At 45.2% G+C, this 18,323-nt stretch overlaps 1 protein-coding gene across 3 annotated transcripts in view; it reads left to right on the top strand.

The window, feature by feature from the left end:
- The first annotated feature begins 276 nt into the window (after positions 1–276).
- Positions 277–18,323, top strand: part of abca7 (ATP binding cassette subfamily A member 7) — a 35,166-nt gene continuing 17,119 nt past the window's right edge. For 2 of the 3 annotated variants that reach the window (XM_088622569.1, XM_088622568.1), the window contains exons 1-22: positions 278–429; positions 2,856–2,973; positions 3,501–3,594; positions 4,463–4,604; positions 5,175–5,302; positions 6,250–6,371; positions 7,001–7,195; positions 9,007–9,099; positions 9,749–9,986; positions 10,371–10,510; positions 10,905–11,021; positions 11,243–11,446; positions 12,382–12,587; positions 13,337–13,513; positions 13,870–14,092; positions 14,223–14,444; positions 14,589–14,793; positions 15,168–15,284; positions 15,648–15,819; positions 16,381–16,512; positions 17,388–17,527; positions 17,923–18,060. In XM_088622569.1, coding sequence (XP_088478695.1) covers positions 2,908–2,973; positions 3,501–3,594; positions 4,463–4,604; positions 5,175–5,302; positions 6,250–6,371; positions 7,001–7,195; positions 9,007–9,099; positions 9,749–9,986; positions 10,371–10,510; positions 10,905–11,021; positions 11,243–11,446; positions 12,382–12,587; positions 13,337–13,513; positions 13,870–14,092; positions 14,223–14,444; positions 14,589–14,793; positions 15,168–15,284; positions 15,648–15,819; positions 16,381–16,512; positions 17,388–17,527; positions 17,923–18,060 — 3,271 coding nt within the window. In that variant the 5' untranslated portion in view covers positions 278–429; positions 2,856–2,907. Of the gene's footprint in view, positions 430–2,855; positions 2,974–3,500; positions 3,595–4,462; positions 4,605–5,174; positions 5,303–6,249; positions 6,372–7,000; positions 7,196–9,006; positions 9,100–9,748; positions 9,987–10,370; positions 10,511–10,904; positions 11,022–11,242; positions 11,447–12,381; positions 12,588–13,336; positions 13,514–13,869; positions 14,093–14,222; positions 14,445–14,588; positions 14,794–15,167; positions 15,285–15,647; positions 15,820–16,380; positions 16,513–17,387; positions 17,528–17,922; positions 18,061–18,323 lie in introns of all 3 variants that reach the window. The other variant, XM_088622570.1, reaches the window with a different exon arrangement.

The following is an 18,323-nucleotide window of genomic DNA, read 5'->3' as shown; positions in this document are numbered from 1 at the left end:
TTAGTTAGTTTTAAAGTTTTGATAAGGGAAAAGGCTTGCGCAACTACAGTACATCCAGCTACCTGTCCAGCCTACTGTAGGTCCCGGGCAGGTGATGCAGGGGCGCCGCGCTAGGAAGACCGGTCTCCTGCAGGGTACCTGCCTGTCATCCCACCTTGTGTAACTCTCGCCGCAAGCGCCGGCTCTGGCCAATCGGGTCGGCCGGGTGCCCGAAATAGAGGGCCGTGCAAGGGGGAGCCAGCCAATCAGGGCTCTGAGGAGGCAGGGTAAAGGACCGGCCTGCCAGCCAATCGGGGGGCAAGAGGAAAGAGGTGCTCGGGCCGGCGCAGCTGTCAAGGAAGCAGCTGAGACCTGCCGGGAGCACCTCCAGACATATACACTGTCAAGGGGCGAGAAACCGGCGCTCCTGGACATTTAATCTGCCAACAGGTACGAAAGGAACAAGTGGTAGGGTGTCTTAGAAAAGTCAGGAACCGCTGTCTTGGCCCCAAAAGAGGACGGTGCCTGTTTCCTTTTTTTCTGGTGGCAAGCCCAGTGTTTCTGTTGAATATTTTATCAGCATCCTGGCTCTCCTTACACGCACTTAAGCTAAACATAAGAAAATGCAAGGAGCTGTTGATGGTTGAAGCAATTATGCGGATTTGTAATTTCAAAATTACCCTCGTGTCTTCGAATTTAGCAGAGGTAAAGGTTGTGAGTTCGCATAAGCTGTCAATTAAAATGCGGTAGTTCTATCGTCTGCCCCTTTCCGGGCTTATATAATAGGTAGCTGTCACGTTAGGTGTGTTATCTGGGGCTGTGTGTTATGGATGTGACTTTAAAAATAGTTGTTTTCGTTCATCCTTATCTCAACGTTTTCGTGTTATGTATATGTGAATTGCATAGACGAGCGAGTTAACTTTTCTGTTGTGTAATTGCTCAAACACGTTATGCCTGTGTAGAACAGTAGTGGGCGTCTGGCCGTCAGACAATACTTGCATTGTAGTGAAATTTCTCAAAAGCCAAGCCCAGCTCGGAAGATGTAATCAACGTGCGTTACAAACTCTGTAAAACGGTGTCTGTAAGTTAACGTGATGCAAACATAGCACGCTTAACTGTGTACTTCCAAAGAGGTGAACATTGACGAATATGATTATGGACACTAGGGGCCCAAGAAAGCCCATGATGTGGATTTTACATGTTTTTTTTTCCTTAACACAGATTGTTCTCCTTGCCATCTGGGTGCAAAGTCCATCTATAGTCATCAGGTACCAGACTGCCATTGTGTTCAATGGAGTTTGGGTCCCAAGCTGCTCAATTGCATTTATCCACTGCTCAAATTTTTATATTCAGAATATCAACAGTGCAGTAGCAGAGTCCAGAATGCAGTGAGCACAGGGAGACCCACAGCAGCCCAGTGTCCAGTGTGGAAAGCAGTCTCTTTTGCGTGTACAATAAAACAAAGGAATAAGGCAAAAGCTAATTGTGGCTGACACTGAAAATGGGAAATCTCAGAATAATCCCACGTTTTGCAGGTTCGCTGCACAAAACTTTTTTTTTTTAAATGCTGCAGATGTTCCTAAATCTGTAATAAATTCTAATGACATTTCAGTTTCTTATAGTTTCTCATTTCTCAAAACTCCTGTCTTTAGGGTAGCCCACATTATTCTACAAAGTGAGTTGTTCTCAAGTGGAATGTGCTGGGGAGGAGATTATGACATAGCTAGTGTTTAGTCTGCACCCCTGGGAATGGGGCTCATTCAGAGCCTGCTCTAGTCTATTTTTTATTCAAATTGTAACTCTTAAGGCAGGAAAACGGCCGTGGTAACAAAAGACTGCAACTCTGAGGCACTGTGTGGGATAGCTGAAGTTTTAACTGTCTCCCTTTGGTGAGGCAGGGGCCCTGTTCTTCTATGATCTGTGTCTGTTGGATGCTGTTATACTGCTAGAGAAATGGGAAAATAGTCCTGGATGTACAGGGAAGCCTCAAGACAGCTCTGTGCAGCTGCTTGTGGGACTGTTGTGGTTCCGCGGGGGCTCGTACCCTTGCCGGTTCGTCCCGCAACACCCTGGCCCGAACCCGGATCTCTGGTGTAACGCAACAGGGAACCACTCGAGTGAGCTAAAGGAGACCTCCCTCAGCCCAGGCAGCTGAGGTCCCTGCTGCGCACACGGAGGGCGATAACATCACTGTGCCCAAACTAGCTCCGCTACACTTGTACCAGGCAGCCTTGAGGTTGATTGTGTCTGCCAGATACAATGGAACTGTTTCTTGTCTTTGTTGGGGGCATTAACCCATCAACCTAAACCAAAAAGCCCGCTTACCAGTCTTGTAGATGCCAATGAGTTTTCTTGAAGGTTGAGATGTTGATTGCCAAGCTGACGATTAAACACCAAGAACAGCTTGAAAGGCCATCAATTACAGTAGGTATCCCCCTATGTGAAGGATTTTACCAACAAAGAAGACATATGGCGGTGGTACAGGTGATAATAGAGTTAGTTTACATTGTTTGAGACTGAGATTGTAGTGTTGGGGAGGGGGTGTGAATTCATAATGGAGGGAATGTATCACACTCTCCGTAATGCTCTTACCTTTCTTAACATGATTATGTTAGAGCCGATCATTTTGCTGTTGATCTCGACTGTTTTTCCCTGGAGCAGTCCTGCTAGATCCTGGAAAGTCGTGGTGTTATGGAAAGATTTGGTTTACCGATCTTACTCGGGTCCTTTACCTTGTCTTGGGGATTGATGGTGCTTCTGAAACCTGCAAGTGTGAGTGTAAGAGAGCACCAGCGCTGTAGGGTTGCAAGCAGGGCTGCGTGTCCTTGTGTCTGTCTGCCCTGTCATCGCTGACGGAGCGGGTGTCTCTTCTGCAGCCTGCAGCAGTGGCAGTGGGCAGCAATGACCTGGTAGCCCCCCGAGTGCACCATGAGCTTCCGGACTCAGCTGTGGCTCCTGCTGTGGAAGAACATCACCTACCGGCGGAGGAGGAGGGTGAGGGGAGCTACCTACAGTACCAGGAAGCATGTTGGGGGGGGGGGGGAACAGGAAAAAAACTTTTTATATCTTTGAACTGGTTTGAATATATTTACTGTATATATTGTGGTTGGCATAGTTTATTGACTGTCTGGTGTGTTGATGTTTTGATTTAATCTAGTCCTTAGATTTTGCAGTCCAAGAGTGTGTGTGTGGGTCTCCCCTCTCTGACAAATTGACATGTCACTCAAATGGACAGGAGGTATTTTCCCACAAAAGAGTGGTGGGAGTCTAAAACAAGCAGCCCAGCCATGTTGTGGAAGTTGATACCTTGGCTTTTTTTTCCCCAAGGAACAGCAGGATAAGATCCTCAGATCTAGGTAGCAGCTAGAAAACAAATGATCAAGATGGGTCGAATGGGCCTTCTCTTGTTTGTAACCTTTCCTGTGTTCCGGTATACCTTTTGCTCCTGTTCCCTCATTTCAGACGTCACGCCTGGAGGGAGACGTGTGTGTTCATGTTGGTATCACCTCTCTGTCTTCCAGGTCCAGCTGGTAATCGAGCTGCTCTGGCCCCTCTTCCTATTCTTCATCCTCATCTCTGTGCGCCGGTCTCACCCCCCCTTCAAGCAGAGCGAGTGTGAGTGCTCTGCGTGTTTGTGTGTGCCTTGTGGGTTTTGACTTTTATTCTGCAGAGGAATTATTTTTCTTCGCTTGGAAAGGACAACAACAAGTCTATGCCAAGGATATCGGATTCCAGACCATGCAGTCTGCAGGCTCTCCAATTTATTTAACTGGGTTAAAGAAAAGTCAGCAAGTTCCTCAGAGTCCTACGTTTTGCAGTTTGTGTTTCCAGATAGCACACTTCCTTCCTGTAGTGATTGCTCACACACGTTGGCCGTGCACACCGTTCTCCCTTCCCCCATCTATCAGCACACAAGTAGATAAGCTGATTACTGAAGCAAAAGCAACTTTTGGTCCCATGTACAGTTAGAAACAAAGCCCCTGCATACTAAATCAGGGCAGGAAGAGGAACACAGTGAAGACTTCGAGAAGCCACTGTCTCTGTATCCAGCATTTTGAGTGGTGTGGGTTATGAGCATTGGAGTAAAGTTACATTAAGTTGGCAGATAGACCATAACTAGACATGCTGCATTCCTGCTGTGACCCAGTGTAGGTTTATGCATGCCTGAATGAAGTCACATGGTTAAGAGCCCTTTGACATGCCAGGTGATTGGTTGCCTCATTGAGGAGCTCCTAAGATTCATTGAGACAGCAGATCATGCACGGATCTTCAAGAATGATGGCATTTGCCCACTTTGTTTTGTCCACCAAGGTTTTAACAAAAGTGTTGGTCTAACAACACTGTGCATTTACCTAGATCAAATGTGCCATGTGATCAAGACTTGTATTTATTTTTATAAAGCAACTTCACCACAAAGCGGGGAAAAAAGAAAATCCAGTCAGGGTTGTTTACCAGTGCTTGTGGTGACTGTCCTGTGTTTCAGGTCACTTCCCCAGCAAGGCCTTGCCCTCGGCTGGTGTGCTGCCCTGGATCCAAGGGATTGTCTGCAATGTCAACAACCCCTGCTTCCGCTACCCCACCCCAGGAGAGAGCCCGGGGCTGGTGGACAACTTCAACAACTCCCTGTGGGTATAGCAGTGCAGGAGGGTGGGGGCCCCAAGGCCTGTGTGTGGTACTTAGCCACACGTACTTAGCATGAGATGCGGATGGGTTTGAGAAACACTGGCTTTTCCATGTGGGAAATTATGGCTTCACTGGTCACGGCGCGTGAATACTGCCAGGCTAGTCAAACACCGCATCTTCTATCCATTCTATCAATACTTTCTTTGGCTAGATTATTAGAGGGATTGATTTTTGTGCACATCCAGTGGAAGAGATATGAAGTTCCCCTATATGGCTGCCCCTAGTACAACTGGGATGCTTTCTTCAGCATTGTAATCTGTTTTAGAGTAACTTGTAGCGATAAAAAAAAAAAAAATCCTTCCGAGTTGTCCTCCCTTCCCTGACAGAGATATTATACACACAGAGCTCGGAGCTCGATATGAATTTGGTTATTTTTCACTTTAAAAGGAAGCACAGACGTGGTTGCAGCTTAATTTGATCTGTTGGGTTTGAAGTCAGTATAATTAGAAATGGAGCAGGCATTATTGAGTTGTAATATTGTTACATACACTCTGGGTGTGTCTTTACTGCAGCCTCTCCCGCCTTTTTGCTGATGCTCAAACCATCCTCTCGCATAAGAACAGCCAATCAGCTTTTAGTAGCTTCCAGGAGGTGCTTTCTGAGCTCCGCAGACTGGGAGAACGACGGCAGTTGTGGCCAGGTGAGTCCTTCACTGCTGGCTTGATTTGAACCTGGACTTTCCTCATATTCTACGTACTTGCAAGACAAAAGAAATCAAAAACTAACGTTTTGATCAAAAGCTACTAGAATTGTCATTGAGTTTCTTTTGGGGATTTATATGGACATTATAGATTTTTATTGGGCGATGCAATCCGTGTCTATACCTGGAGCACCTGCAAACTGTCAAGAAATCACTTTATGGTTAAGTTGTTACTACAAGACACTGTTGTGTTCTTGTTATGGTGAAAAGAGAAAACGGGGGAACTGCTCTATAAAGCGGGTCTCTCTTCAAGCATCACACGATGAAGGGCAGTGCTTCTTTAAAATAATACTGGATCATTGTTCACAAGTATTGGAGGGAAAATGTTGAACATGGTGCATGATGCACGATTGCATACCATGTACTAATGTAACAAAAATGAAAAATGTGAGCATGCATTAGATGATTTTAGGAAGTGGATATATATCTGATTTTGGTCAGGAAAGTACTTTCCATTGCAGAGAAGCTTGAGTGACCCTTGTGCCTAAGCCCTCCGGGGCATCAGTTCCCTGGAGGGTGCCATGAGGTCCTATGAGCTGCTTTAATCCTCTTTGCATGGAAGAGAAAACAAATCGGAAAACAAGAGTTCTCTCTCTTTACAGGCTGTACTGGCACTTCGGTCTGGCTCATGTGATTAGCAAGCAGGACTTTGACAGGTCTAAGTGAACTGTGTCTGATATTGTTGGTGACTAGGTGGTGATTTTTCTGAATCTTTAAATGTGCTGAACAGCCCCGTATGTTTAGTAATACAGGAAATGAGTCATACATACAGTAGATACATTAAATTATGAGGCTGACATACTGTATGTGTGTGAAGTTGTGAGCTGGCTTTACGTTTGAACTTTTTTGCATTTAAAGCGATACCTAATGCTATGTAAATTTGACAGATCTTCCTGTTGGCGAATATCTACGACCCAATGAGACCTTCTCCAGTTTCCTTCTGGTCAACGCCAGTCTGGCGCCCCACACCGTAGACCAGCTGTTGAAGTCGCGCCTCGGTTTCCAAGTGGTGAGCTGCCAGTGCTTTGACAGACACTTGTGCCTTCCAAACATGACCCCTTTCAATTTTCCAATGTTGGATTTTGCTTAGGATACAGGTATTTCTAAGCTTATTAAGTTCAATTCAAAAACTAAATTTCCTTTCATCTAGTGCTGCACCCAGCCTAAGACCATGGCCAAGAATACTCTTCTTAGGGGAAAAAGGAACCCTGCCATTGCTTTGCAGTACTGTCAGTAGTCATAACAGGTTTAAGATCCAGTTACATTTAAACACTGACAGTATTTTTCATCTGGCAATGGGCATTATTATTCAGGACAGAAATAAAGTAGATCTCTCTGGAAAGGCAAAGGTAAAAATGAGCATGATACATTATGATTCAGATTTTGTGGGATCCAGCAGGAAAACAAAGGAAAAGCACCATATTTTCCACACGGACGTTTTAATTGAGTGCAGGCTCATGTTTCCTAGACTTCAAGAATATACTTGAGACTTTAATCTTGAACAAACATTTAATATTTACCAAAATGTCAGTTTTGTTGTTATGCCTCTGCCTTTCATTTCTCCAGTGGGTGCTGAGTGTTCTGTAACCTGGGTATTTTCCTTCTTCTCTCCCTGACTGTGCGCACTTGAATGTGCAGGTGTCCCTAGCAGGCTCCAGGCTGCAACTGAAGGACATTGTGTGCAATTCCTCTCTGCTGCACCAGTACCTGTCTGTGGGCAGCGAGGGGTCCTTCTCCGAGCTCCAGGCCAGTCTGTGTGTCCTCCCCCCTGAAACGTTGCAGAGTGCTGAGCGTCTGTTCCTCTCCCAGATTGACTACAACAAGCTGTTCATGGTAAGTTGTCCCATGTTGGATTCTGTGCTTATCCAGGCATAAACCTTTTTCAGCAGTGGTAGGAGAAAGAGTAGGCTGCTTACAGTATATAGGTGCACATCACAGAAAAGAAAATGTTATGTTTTTGCAGTGCCAAGACATTTTGTAAGCTCCTTAGGATTTTCCCATACTTCACATATATGAAACCTAAAATGCTGTTTGGTCTTTAATCATAATAGATGAAGTAAACCAAACATCTAACCAATTGAAACAAATAACCCAAAGTGTCCCATGAGGTAAGGAAACTAAATTAATGTTCCCTGTAAGCCCTGATAGGTCTCTCACAGGGGTTTTGATGAAATGTGGTCCATTCCTCCATACAGAACTCCTTCAGCGGGTTCCCTTACGTTGACAGCTCACTTCAGATCCTGCCACAGAATGTCATGGGGTTTAGGCCTGGACGTTGGCTAGGACATTGTAAAACACCTAATTTCTTTTTCTGCAGCCATTCTTTTGGAGGTCTGATTGAATGTTTAGGATCATTGTCTTGCTGCAAGTCCCTCTTTCAGCTCAGCTTCAGATCATGGCCAAATGCCCTGACATTCTCCTCTAGAATCGTCTGATAAAATGTAGAATTCATGGTTATGTCCATTATTCTAACAGAGAGATTTTGCTTCCAGGTAGTGTGACTATGGTCAGGAATTTTCTCTATTTGTTGTCTGTCCCCTTAGGGATTTTCCAGACTGCTGAGCATCAGCACCTCTTTCTCTGACGTGCTCAAAGATTTCCTTAGATAATGGCATTACTGGTTTCCTCACAACTATGACGAAGACCAGATTCTTGAACATTTCCGAATGATTAAATGGGGTGGGGCCTTCCAAACTCCCCCACAGATCTTCCTTATTATTTAAATACCTAATTCTAATTATTCCTTTAATTGAGCTAATGAAATTAAGGGTTCACTTACTTTTTTACATCCCCTGTACCTTAATTATTCATTGATTAAGGAGACATAAATATGGATTAGGCTACTGTAAACCCTATTGGACACTTTCATCAAGTTTTGATATGTAAAACTATCAATTTACACAGTGGTTTTTAACACTCCTAAGAAGAAATGAATGGAAACCTTTCAGAAAAAAAACTTCAGACCACTAGTCCATACAAAATGAAAAAAGAAAAAAGCTCATATTAAATTGTCTCTGTTAAATTCTCCCTTGATCTTCTTTAATAAACAATAGCTTTGTGCCATCTACTCCACTTGACCAACCTAAACACGTTTGAATGAGCTTGTAATGTTCTCTCAGTTCTCCACACAGTACTGCTCGTCGGTTTGTACAGAAACCCTGCACAAAGGGACTATTGAGAAAGATGCAGTCTGTTTAGGCTGGGCTTGGTGCCACAATAGTCTGTCTCTGATATCTCTTGACTTCATGAGCAGTGAAGGAGGTGAATCCTTCACTTCAAGTACAGAGATCTGAAAGAGTGTAAATGACCGAACATTGGTGTTGAATTTTAAGGCTGAAAGAATCCATGAACATTTTTCTTTAATTTCTCATGAGTTGAAAATGGTGTTTTCAATGTGAATCATAGCAAAAAAGAAACTGAAACCCATGTGCTTGATACTGTGTCTGTTACTTGCCACAGTACCTGCTTGGGATGGTGAGAATAATAAAAACAGTGAGTAACTCAAATTATATGTATAATATGAGGTGTTACTTTTGACACACACCAAGGGTGCTGAATGATGGAGTCCATTCCCTCTGGAATACCCATAAAGAAGCATATGTTACTAGCAAATATTCTTACAGACACATCTCTCCTCCTCACAGCAGGTGAGCCTGCGCTCTGACCCGGAAGAGTTCCTTAAGGTCACTGAAGCTTTCAGCTCTCTCTCTCAGGAACTGGCTGTCATTCTGAAGGATGTGAGTATGTGAGGGTCAAATTTAGTATTGAAGAGTTGAAGAGTGTTAAAATGGTCCAGCAAAGCAATTATTTCACTTAGTCGTTGTCTGCCCTTGCCTTTATTTTCTACTGTGATGTTGGATGTCTAACGTCTGATGTCTGCTCTTGTAGGAAGAAATGAAATGATATTACAGATATTTTAGCTAGTGGAATGTTATGTTGCAAGTGTGGTCACCTTTGGTCCTGCAGAGTCAAAATTTCATGCTCTTTATTGTTATAAAACGGTTTTAACAAATGTGTTTAATCAAATAAGTCAGAAATGGACCATTAACTAGCCTTGGGTGGCTGCAGGGAATTCATACAAAAGATTTCGGTGTTACAGTCCTTAACTAAGTACTGTAACTAAGTAACTAATCTTGAGTAGAAGCTTCCCTAAAAGGTCTATATTTAGCTGGTTGGCTATCCCTGTCATGTCTGTAGGGCTAATCTGGTTTATCTAACCCTGTTAGTGTTCTTGTTTGGGTGGGATTTGTGAGTCTTGTGCTGGTAGGCTTTGGGTTGGAATAGATGCAACGTGATAGTGTGTAATGTTGGTGCTTACCCTGTGGGCTTCAGCTGATTGTCTGAGGGCCAAAGCATGGCTTGACTTCCCATGCCTTCTTGTCTCAGTCTTCCTCCCTGTCCAGTTTCTCCGAACTCCGGGAGGAGGTGCGTGGGCTGACCAGTCGGAACCAGTCAGCCTCACCACGGGATGGGTTCGGAGCACTACCCCGAATTGTGTGTGGGCACCCCGACGGAGGAGGGGACCGCATTCCGTCCCTCAACTGGTATGAAGATAATGACCTCAAGGCCTTCCTGGGCAAGAACGACGCCGAGCAAACTGAGGCCCTGATGGACAACGCCACCAGTGAGCAAAGCTTGATACCCACACTCCACTGCTGTAGGGCATTCAGTCATTAAAAAAAAAACATTTTGGAACACCTGAATCCCAAGACATTTAGCAACCCACTAAGTTTACAGTTGCCTTGTAAATATTTTTCTCTAATGGAAATCTGTCGACCATAGGTTTTATCCTGATCCTTTTGTTTCTCATTTTGTCTGGCCATTCAATTGCTTGATTAATCTAATCATTTTTTAAGGCCCAGCTGTCTGGCAATGAGTCTTTACCTTGCTTTGAGCTGGGAAGAGATGTGCTCCTCTTATACACCCACCTGCATGTGATGGGAGAAGAGGTGCATCTTGCCACCTTGAGCCAAACCCTGATGCTGTCTCTTGTGTTGGCCTCTCCAAGCCCCCTTCTGTAAGAGCCTGATGCAGAGCCTGGAGTCCAACCCGCTGTCGCACGTGGTGTGGAGGGGGATCAAGCCTCTCTTCGTCGGCAAGCTGCTCTATACCCCCGACACCCCGGCCACGCGCCGCGTCATGAGAGAGGTACACTGCGGAAATCTGTCCTGATGACAAAGGGAAAAGAGAAGGAAGGGGTTCAAATCTGGTGGTTTAAATCTTTTTGTGCAGGCGTACTCTTGTCTCCCTATGCAAACCCCTTCCTGTTCCAATCAGGATGTGTAGCTTATGATTGATAGGCCATGTGAACATGTGTTGAGGAAGATGTGTGGGGAGCGTACTGGCGGAGAGGTACTGGCGTACTGGTGGTGGTGGAGAGGCATCCCCATTACCTGTAAAGTGTAAATGAGTGTAATTATTATATTTCATTTGGTTATGTTAAATAGCATGTACCAACTTTGGTTTTCAAGCTGTAACATACCTATGGTCATGGATGGTTGGATTCCTTACTGATGTGGGTGTCTTGTCTCTGGCCCCACAGGTGAACAGGACCTTCCAGGATCTGGGTGTTCTGGGGGACGTGCAGGGGGCCTGGGAGGAGGTGGGCCCCCAGATATGGAAGTTCATGGAAAGTAGTGTGGAGATCAGACTTCTGCAGGTAGGAGATCCAGCAACAGCAGGTGGTGAAGGACCAGCAAAGTTCATCTTAGCCCAGAGTACATCAGTCTCAAAGTGATAACGATGCAGACGGACAGTGAATATCTTGGAGCAAAAGAGAAAGCTCAGATACCAAGTAGGGAACCAATTTGCTGCTACTGGACAAATGTCCCAAGGAAGCGCTAGTCATTGTATATTGTACCTCTCTGACCTGTGCTCCAGGATCTGCTGAAACGACCAGAGATAGCCACCCTTCTAGACCTCCGTCTCTCCAACTCCGACTCCACCTGGACCACAGCCCAGATTGCACACTTTCTCTCCACGCCTCCGGAGGGCGCCCGAAAGGAAGTGGAGGCAGGCCCCACCTGGCAGGATGTTTACCGGGATGTGAATGAGACCGTTGCCACCCTCTTTCAGTTCATCCAGGTGCCTGACACTGTTCTACGCAGCTCCAGCTGCCCACCTTCCATGCAGGACAGCCACTCTGCCATGAAAAATACGGACAGGAAAAGTCCGGATTTGTTACATAACCGTATAACCTGCAGTTTAAACTGAAAATCATATCTATATGATGTTTAAATATAACTTGATTTTAAAACAGAACTGCACTTTCCTTTTCTCATACTGGTTATAAATTCTCAGTTGAAACAAAGTAAGTTAATTGGCGGTATAGAAACATTTGACAAATTTCAAATTAAGCACAAAATTGCGAACTTTGTGGAAGTACTATCTGTCGCAAACCCACATTCGAGTTCCCACACATTGTGACATGATGTGGCCCTTACGTCTCAAGAGTCACTGTAATGACGGATGTAATGTGATTTACAAGCAAATAAGTACAGGTTGTGCAGCAGACATTTCACTGCAGAAATGTTAACTCCGAGATCACATTGGAAAAAGTAAGTAGTATTTGTCAGCAAAACCGTCTCCAAGTCCAGAGCCATATTTCTATTGGATTAAAAGAGATTAATCCATTCTGCTTCTTTATGATGTAATAAAGCCACATCACTGGAGTTTTTGTTGCCTTGTTCTGATTCACTGAACATGGCGCTGCACATACACATGAAAATTATGTCTGTTTTGTGATGTCAATTTTGAACAGTAATTGCGGTTTGAAATGCACTCTTCAACTTCTTTCTAACCGCAAAATATAAAAAAAGCAGTGCAGTTCCTCTTTAATAGGATCCTCTTAAAATCTGCTTGCACAGCCAACTGGAATGATCGAAAACAGAGAGGAAAGGAGGTTGTGCACCTGGCCTGTTTGCTTTTTGTTTTGTAGATCTAAAGATGCTGTCTGTGATTTATTCATATTCAAAGATTGTGTGTGATACTTATGGCAGTGTCTTCCTCTTTGTCTTCAGTGCTTCTCCCTCAACAAGCTGGAAGGCGTGCCCTCAGAGGGCCAGCTGGTGTCTCGGGCACTAGACCTGCTGGAAGACCGTCAGTTTTGGGCAGGCATAGTCTTCCTTCTGCCCGACCCATCCTCCGAAACTCTGCCCCCGCACGTCTCCTACAAGATCCGCATGGACATCGATGACGTCACCCGTACCAATAAGATCAAGGACAGGTCAGCTCGGCAGTGACCACAGCGGGTACTAAGCCTGGCTTGGGCTGTTGGCCAACGGTAGCTCAACTGGGCGCAGGAGGACTTGGGTATACTGTAACTAGCTGCTTAGTGCCTGAAATTGAGTTCATTATGGTTTAACCAAACAGAATAAACAGAAAATCTGGCAGTCTTTGAGAGTATATAATGCTCTGACACTCATGGCATGTGCAAAAATAGACCTGGCAGTTTTTTTCTGTGCAAAATAGCACATAAGAATGGTTGCAAATGAGAGGGGGGTCATTCAGGCCTCCTGGCCTGTCTGGTGAAGGGAATAACAGCGGTCTGGTAGAATGTCAGTTGTGAGATTTTGGACCTACACTTCCTTAATCGTTTATGCTTAACAAACTGTTTTTGCTTCAGGAGCAACTTATGGTTGGCACCTGTTTACACAGCTGGGTATTTTACTGGAACGTTTCGGGAGAAGGACCTTTCCTTCAGCCTACCACAGCAGTGTCTGGGATTTAAAACCTCAGCTTTTGAGTTATGAAGCCAGAATCCCTAACCACTACGCCACACTGCTGCAAATATCTTTAGATTACGTTCACAACCAAGATGAGAAAAGAGGGCATTTGGTCATCCTGGGACCACACTAGTGACAACATGCAAATACTGCCGCATTAGAAATCAGTTAACTTGTTTTTTTTTGCCACAGAGTAGAAGGTGCGATAGAGATCTAATGCTTTTGACTTGTGATCACTAACCCCTTGCAGGTTCTGGGACCCGGGACCAGCTGCAGACCCCTTCGGTGACATGCGCTATGTGCGAGGTGGCTTTGTGTATGTGCAGGACCTGGTGGAGCAGGGGCTGGCCAGGGTGCTGGGCGGGCAGGAGCAGCGCACTGGGATCCACGTGCAGCAGATGCCTTACCCCTGCTATGTGGATGATGTGTGAGTTATCGCTGGGAACCAGAGTCCCCGGCAGTCTCTTCTGTACAATGTTTTTTTTTTTAAAGGTCATATGGTTGTGTTTTCAAGAAAAAGATCTTCATGTCAATGTTTTCAAATCTTGCACATCATTTGTTACCATGAGGAGACAACAGAGTTGAGTCTTGAGAGATTGAGACACTCCGCGGCTTCATTAGGATTTTCGTAAATCGGAAGGATGCCTAAAGGTACCGTGGAGGTTCATGCTCGATGAATATAGCTTGAGGGCGGTTTTAAGGAGCTGCAGGTGTGTAACATGACCTCATGAATATTGCCCACTATATCGGAGTTCCCCATCTGTGTCTTCTGTCTTCATTTAGTTTCCTACGGGTGCTTAATCGCTCTCTGCCCCTGTTCATGACCCTGGCCTGGATCTACTCTGTGGCCATGATAATCAAGGACGTCGTCCACGAGAAGGAGGCTCGGCTGAAGGAGACCATGCGCATTATGGGCCTGAGCAGCAGCACGCTGTGGTTCAGCTGGTTCATCAGCAGCTTCATCCCTTTCCTCATCAGCGCCGCCCTGCTCATCCTCATCCTCAAGGTATGTTCATCTCCCTGGGAGATCAGGGTGTGCCTTGAGCTCCTTGGTGTCTTTACCTGCTGCTTGGAAATGTTGATGGCTGCAGGTGTTGGTGCCTGTGTGTCACACCATGCCGTCTCCCCTCCCTTAGCTGGGCGATATCCTGCCCTACAGCGACCCCCTGGTGATCTTCACCTTTATGGCTGCCTTCGCCACGGCCACCATACTGCAGTGCTTCCTCATCAGCACCTTCTTCTCACGTGCCAACCTGGCAGCCGCCTGTGGGGGCATCATCTACTTCTCCCTCTACCTGCCCTATGTCCTGTGTGTCGCCTGGAGGGACCACGTCACCTTCGGCATCAGGATCTTCACGGCGAGTCCACAAGCGCGCCTTTCCCTCTCACCCTCCTGTAGTTGGGCCAGACTTGTAATTCTGTCTCTCGTGTGTTTTACGCCTCCTGCTCTGCGTCAGTGTGCTGCTGGCTGCTCATTTCTCTCTCGCCCTCTTCGTCTTCAGAGCCTGCTCTCTCCGGTGGCCTTTGGCTTTGGCTGTGAATATTTCTCCCTCTATGAAGAGCAGGGCGTGGGCATCCAGTGGAGAAACCTGGGCTCCAGCCCTGTGGAGGGGGATGGATATAACTTCAGCACTTCTATCGCACTTCTGCTGGTGGATGCCCTGCTGTATGGACTGGGCACCTGGTACATTGAGGCAGTTTTCCCAGGTGGGCACAGCACTAGCTCTCTGATTCATCATTTCCATCGAATGACTTTGTTCCCAGTGATCCTTAATTTAAATGATCTACTTTCTGCATGGTTAAATTATTCCCTATAAATGCAGTTAATTATGAATGTTTTTTTGTCTACCTTAGGTAACTCAGAGTTCTTATCATCGCATATTATCCAATACAGCAGAGGATGAGCTAATAAATATAAATGGTTTGACAATATCTGTTTTCTATTATGAGACTAATAAGCAGCTCTTGGCTGACACTCTTTTTATTTTAATATGCTGGTCTATTATAACTGGGCTTGTTTCTGGGGTATAATTAAAAAGAAATACATGTCCTGGACTCGAGCTTCTCGTTTTTCATCCTAGGTCAGTTTGGGGTCCCGAAGCCCTGGTACTTTCCTTTCCTGCGCAGTTACTGGCTGGGTGAGACTCTGTCTGATGCGCACTTGTCCATTCCTCCCCTCAGCAAGGCCCAGACAGAGGGTGAGTGTTTGCAGGGACTCCAGTGCTCTTTTGTTCCATTCAGTCGCCTGCTGATTCTTCTCTTCCTTGTCTTCAGTTCATGAGCTTTGTCAAAGCACGCACTAAGAGTTTTCACCGTCTTCTTTTAGAATAAATGAAAAACTTGTTTGAAGACAAAGTCAAAGTGTTTTCATTTAAAATCTTGAACACTCTTAGGAAATCATGAAAAGTTAAATGAAACGAGCCAGTCTTAATGTTATACTTCCTCCCTGTGGTTTTGTTTGCTCCTGTGCTGTTTGTGTGAAATAATCTATAAGATCTGTTCTTCACAGTCACTCTCTCTTGCTCTCATTCCATCTTACTCGCTGTTTTGTGTGTTTTTAGTGTGTATGGAGGCCGAGCCCAGCCACCTGCCCTTGGGGGTGTCCATCCAGGACCTGGTCAAGGTTTACAGCTCGGGGGCCAAACTGGCCGTCAACCACCTCAACCTCAACTTCTACCAGGGCCAGATCACGTCCTTCCTGGGGCACAACGGTGCTGGGAAGACCACCACCATGTGAGAGCTCAGGACATGTCTCACTGAATGGCAAAGTCTACCATTGTTAAGGAATATACTGTATGATGAGTCAGCAGGTCTTTGCAATTGATTTCTTGATTTTTATTATTGGGTCACTGTCAGTGATATGCATTAAAGCAGGGAAGAGTCGCCACTTTGATAATATCAATCCTAACGCCACCACACCTACAAAGACGGGAAACACTTCCTGATCTCATTTGCAATGCCTTTTGTCTGTCTTTCACTGGCCTTTTCCAGACTGTCATCTTTCAGAGCTATAATTACAACTGGTGGCATGAAAAGGTGATGGAGAATAATCCACTGGCCTTGAGTTAAAATAAGGGAATATGACACAGATGTTAAAAGTTACTTGCCAAAGTAAGAATGCAGATTCTTCCATCAGTTTTAGCAAGTGAATGCTAGATTCATTTCATGGTTTGTCTTTGAACCTGGGACCTGTTTTTGCATCAGTGCTTGCTCCCTTTAGCTTTGTGGACCTTGTCATCTGTGGTACCTCTGCTTATTTAGCTAATTGTGTGAATCCTGCTTCCCCAATCCCAGGTCTATCCTGACTGGCCTGTTCCCCCCCACTGCCGGGACGGTATATATCCAGGGCAAGGACATCCGTACGGAGATGGACTCCATCCGCAGGACTCTGGGCATGTGCCCTCAACACAACGTCCTCTTTGATATGTAAGGGTCCAGTCTAAAGCCATTAAGGAGCACTCATTGCATCATTGATGGACAACCCACATTTCACTTTAACTACATACTGTAGAAAGATTAAGTTTCTGAGTGGCTTGGCAGTTATAGGTGCTCATTTGGGCTTTGCAATACAATCATCTTAAAATCAAGGCTGGTTTTTGTCATAAGCTTACTGTATCCCAGATTCCCTCACCAGTAGAGCACAATTGTCCAAGTCCCTGAGTGCTTGCAGTGATGTCACTGAGGGACTGTTCTCTGCTCCAGTCACTGTTAACCCTCCATCAGGCACCATGGAGCTCTGGCCTTATAGCCAGAGGGTGCATGGTTCAGTGGGAGCCTTGTGTGCTTGTGTTCCCATGGTGTCAGTGCATTCATGGTTACTGTGCTTCAAGATGTTAAGACACAACCAGTGTCTCCAAATGGTTCATTATATAAATTAAATTATTGATGGTTATGAAACATTTCATCCAATATTGAGCTTAAATTTTGGCATTGTCTATGTAAATTTGGTTAGTTCTTCTTATTTTAATCTATGTATTTCAAAACATGTTTAATTATTGAAATGACTTTCAGAACCAGGACCAGTTCTCACTGGTTCAAAGCCTTTGCAATGGTTTGGATAGGAATGGATAATGTGGCTTACACCTTTTTTTAGTCCAACCACCAGGTGGAAGCAGGAAACTTTATTTGTAAGAACAGAGTAATTTGCAATGTGCAACATCTTTCTGTGTGCATTTTTGTCCTTACAGTGCACTTACAGTGGGATTGGAGAAATATTGAACAGTAGTTTTCATTGCTTTAGTCAGTGCTATTGAGTACTGAACTGACCTTTCCTTTTCCCCCATCATCGGTCTCCAATCCAGCTTGACAGTGGAGGAGCACGTGTGGTTCTATGGGCGTCTGAAGGGCATGTCCGAGGAGGAAGTGAGAGCAGAGATGGAACGGATGCTGCAGGATGTGGGGCTGCCTCACAAGCGCAAGGAACAGACCAAGAACCTTTCTGGTACCAACCTGTCCTGCCTCTGCTCGGAGCTCCAGCTTCTCATTGTTCCTTGTGGTTTCCATCTGAGAGGCTTGATCTGTGTACTAGTCTATTGATACAAAAATTCACATTTTACAGGCATTCTCTTTAAGCGAGTGTATAGGGTACCTATATAAGAAGGTCCATCTAGCTCATTTGGTTGCTACAAGCTAATTGATCCAAGAATTGCATTCAGTTGCTTTAAAAGAAGCCAGGTGTCGCTTCTATAACAATATATAGCAGGGTGTCACTTCTGTAGCTTGTTCCTGGCTCCCACAATCCTTTGGATTAAAAAAAAAAATGTTTGCTGCATCTCGAATGTTTTCTGTTCAGTGTTAAATGCCCACTGTTGTAAATCCTCTCCTCTCTCCTCTCAGGGGGCATGCAGAGGAAGCTGTCAGTTGCCATCGCCTTCGTGGGGGGGTCAAAGGTGGTGATTCTGGATGAGCCCACAGCTGGAGTGGACCCCTACTCGCGTAGGGGCATCTGGGACCTGCTTCTGAAATACCGCAAAGGTCAGGGTGGGACACACTGGTGTTGCTGTTCTGTGAAAATAAATCACAACATAGGGGGAATACCTGGTTAGCTCTCAATACAGAGACACAAGAAATACTTGTGCAGACAAAAACATTTTAGGCCTGTTTCTGCACCTCACGATTAAGAAGATCACCTGGGTTGTTTTCTCTTGTAACATCAAACGTAAGCAATGTGAATGTCTGTTTTTCCTTGTGCTGTACTGAGAAGGGATTAGGTAGAGTTAGGGTTAATCCCCTTGCCC

The sequence above is a fragment of the Lepisosteus platostomus genome, chromosome 27 (assembly GCF_059453375.1).
Source record: "Lepisosteus platostomus isolate fLepPlt1 chromosome 27, fLepPlt1.hap1, whole genome shotgun sequence".
In the NCBI taxonomy this organism is placed as follows: domain Eukaryota; kingdom Metazoa; phylum Chordata; class Actinopteri; order Semionotiformes; family Lepisosteidae; genus Lepisosteus; species Lepisosteus platostomus.
The sequence above is the reverse complement of the archived record's forward strand: the minus strand, read 5'-3'. Positions and strand labels throughout refer to the sequence as shown.